General features: G+C 40.0%; 1 protein-coding gene across 1 annotated transcript in view; it reads right to left on the bottom strand.

Annotated features, from left to right (window-relative positions):
- Positions 1–3,381, bottom strand: part of RBBP5 (RB binding protein 5, histone lysine methyltransferase complex subunit) — a 46,728-nt gene that overhangs the window by 11,438 nt on the left and 31,909 nt on the right. Inside the window, exons 9-11 of the mRNA XM_012806600.2 lie at positions 2,934–3,051; positions 1,124–1,193; positions 484–713 (exon numbers count right to left, since the gene is read on the bottom strand). Coding sequence (XP_012662054.1) covers positions 484–713; positions 1,124–1,193; positions 2,934–3,051 — 418 coding nt within the window. The remainder of the gene's footprint in view (positions 1–483; positions 714–1,123; positions 1,194–2,933; positions 3,052–3,381) is intronic.

The raw sequence follows: 3,381 nt of genomic DNA, 5'->3' as shown, positions 1-3,381 counted from the left end.
AAAAAAAAAAAAAAAAAAAGAAAAACTTCCAGAGTCAGTCTACAAAGAAGGCAGAAAGAATGAAATGATTGCCTAAGTCCAACTAGTACTTTACCACCTAATAAAACCACTCTCTTAAAAAAGAAGAATAGTATAATAAAAGAAACCTTGAGCCAAGCTTCACAAGACTTCAAAGTGTGTCACCTCAGGGGCAAGGTACTAAAGGGCAAAACTTCCCCATTTTATTTTATTTTATTTTATTTTATTTTTTTGGTGTACGTGGCTGGCGCCTTAGCCGGTTGAGCTATAGGCGCCGAGACAACTTCCCCATTTTATAAAAGAAGTGAACACAAATGCAACCACTAGAAAGTTGTAAAGCACTATGAGAAAGACTCCTAGGAAAAGTCCTTTAAGGTACAACTGTTCAAGTAGGAAATTACCCGAGTGCACTGGGCTGTAAAGAGTGGCATTTGTTGGGCAACAGGGAGAAGATGAAACTCTTACCATCATTTGGTACTCCTTGAAGTTCTATATTGGTTGTTTTGGGTTTCTTCTTTGGTGGCTGGGACCCATCTGCTGAAGACTGCCTCTTCTTCTCTGAATTAGCCCCTTCATCCATCAAGGAGGTTTGGACTGCATCCGGTGGGGGGCCGTAAGGATTTTCTTCTGGGTCTTCTACCTCAGGGGCAATGGGTAAATACAATAGAGCCTTTGAATCTTCCAGTTCTTCATCACTATTTGGAACAGGATCAGACAAGGGATTGGAAAAAAGAGGAGATAGTTGCTTAAACCACAAGCCCTTCCTCCATTGTCTATATTAAACATAAGCAACAAGTATGGATCTAGAATTTTAAGAAAGCCAAGGTGAATTAAAGAAAATCAGACAATACGATTAATAAAATCAGTAGTAAAATTAAACAAGATCAATGAATTACTTCAGTTTCTTAAATTCTCCATCAGTGAGAAAGGCTGGGAAAGTAAGACTAGAGAAGATTATTTTGTATTTCTTGTATACTCAAGGAGTTATCTTTTCTGGCTATTGGGTAGATGGCACTGCAGGGATAGTCAGCAGTACCCTAATCCCTCTGCCTGAGACTGGGGAGGAGGCGTGTTCTAAATGGCCCAGCCTTCTACGCTGGCTCACCTGCTACAGAAGGCAGCAATGGGGTCCACACTGGTGACATCCACTTCCTCATCTTCTGCAGCATCAGCCCCTACAGGACAGAAACACGGGAAAGGTTTGAGAAGAAGCAGAAAGCTGCTTTTTACTTGTAGCTATTAATAGTTTTCATAAACTGAAATCTAGAAACAACAAAGAAAAAAAAACAGCTCCTTTTTCTTAATTATTTAACAAATATGTGCTGAATTTCTAACCTATGCTAGGCATTGGAGATAGAGCAATGACCAAGGAAGTTGGGGAAAGTTCTTCAGAAAAAGGTTCATAGGTTAATTGAGGAGACAGATACAAATGAATAATTTCAATTTAATATAGTCAGTGATACAGTAAAGGTATGTGCAAGGAGATAAAATTTATGTGGACGTCTGGGAAGGCTTGACAGAACATAACCCAACAATGTCAATATAATCCAGAACACACTGCATCCCTGGAGGTCTTCCTAAAACACATGAGGCATGAAAGTCATCTAATATCAAAAAAGTGAGGACCAGCACTTTGAAACTGTACAGAACTAACCTCAAGCCTGACTTCCTGATTCCTGGTACCATCAAGTGGCCCAGAAGTCAATGATCTGTGGCATTAATCATTGACAGTGCCAACTGGGCATACTATGCATTCGCACACATGAACCCCTACTCTGTGTAAAGCCCTGAGTTAGACACAATGAGGATAAAAAGTCAAATTTTCATTCTCAGGGTGCTTCTATCTAGAAGTTCAGAAGAGATAAAAAGAATATTTACAGCCATAATCATAATGGAAAATAACACGAGTGCTTATTATGGCCTAGGCACTTATTTTTATCTATATGTATATGTTTTGTCAGATTAATACAAGGGTACAAGATAATTAGGTTACATTGCTTGCATCTGTGAGGCAGTTCAAGTTGTGCTTGTGCCCCTGCCCTAGAAGGTGTGCCATGTACCCTTCATTGTGCCTAGATGACAGCACACCAGTCCCCCTCCCCTCATTTGAGTTTAATTGTGTTTTTCTCTTGTGTGGGCATGTATCTGTTCATCTACTGGTTACACTGGATATTTGCTTTTCCATTCTTGTGATATTTTACTAGGGAAAATGTTCTCAAACTCCATCCAGATTAATACAAAGGACATAAAGTCTCCTTTTATGGCTGAATAGTATTCCATGGCACACATATACCACAGTTTATTAATTCATTCATGTACTGAAGGGCATTTAGGTTGATTCCACATCTTGGCGACTATGAATGGAGCTGCATTAACATTCTAGCACAAATGCTGGCCTATGCATATATTAAGTGTGTTACGTTAACTATTTCATTTATTCCCCACAACTCTGAAAGGCGGGTACTATATTGCCCCAATTTTACAGTTGAGGAAATTAACAAGTAAGTAATAAAGTATTTTATCCAAGGCAGTCTGATACCAGAGCCTAGGCTCTCGACCTTTCTCTCACTGAGTGACAGTGAGATAGATCACATGATACAAGCAGAGCAAGGAGCACATGTGGGAGCTCTGGCGGTTGCTGCATGTCCACCCGCACTTAATCACCTGCAATTAATCAAGAAATACAAAGTGAAATGTCAAGGGAGCTGTTTGAGTTCTGGTAATGCCCATACAAGCCCCTAGTTAGTGCTTTATAAATTAGGATTCTCCAAACACTGTGAAAACTATGTAAGCTTTAAGAACAAAGTGATACTTTAGATTAAGTATTGAAATAAATTTACAACACAAATTAATAATATTAAGTGAAGAAATTATTTTCCCTTTAGGAAATACTAACTGCAATTGAAAAATATTACCTGTCTGCTCAGGCTCACTTTTATCTTCATCTTCAATATCAAACTCTGATTCCCTTTCTTCATATTCTACATTTTCATCCAATTCTTTGAAATCTGGTGCAAACGCACTCCAGTTTTCCTATGCCACAAATAAAATATACTATTTAACCACATGAGAAAGCAATATCTGTAATCTAGACATTAAAAATGAAATGAGGCTCAGCACCTGTGGCTCAAGCGGCTAAGGCGCCAGCCACATACACCTAAGCTGGAGGGTTTGAATCCAGCCTGGGCCCAACAAAACAATGACGGCTGCACCAAAAAATAGCCGGGTGCTGTGGCAGGCCCCTGTAGTCCCAGCTACTTGGGGGGCTGAGGCAGGAGACTCGCTTGAGCCCAGGAGTTGGAGGTTGCTGTGAGCTGTGATGCTACAGCACTCTACCCAGGACAATAGCTTGAGGCTCCGTCT

Source organism: Otolemur garnettii, unplaced genomic scaffold (assembly GCF_000181295.1).
Source record: "Otolemur garnettii isolate 467f Iridium unplaced genomic scaffold, OtoGar3 scaffold00055, whole genome shotgun sequence".
In the NCBI taxonomy this organism is placed as follows: domain Eukaryota; kingdom Metazoa; phylum Chordata; class Mammalia; order Primates; family Galagidae; genus Otolemur; species Otolemur garnettii.
The sequence above is the reverse complement of the archived record's forward strand: the minus strand, read 5'-3'. Positions and strand labels throughout refer to the sequence as shown.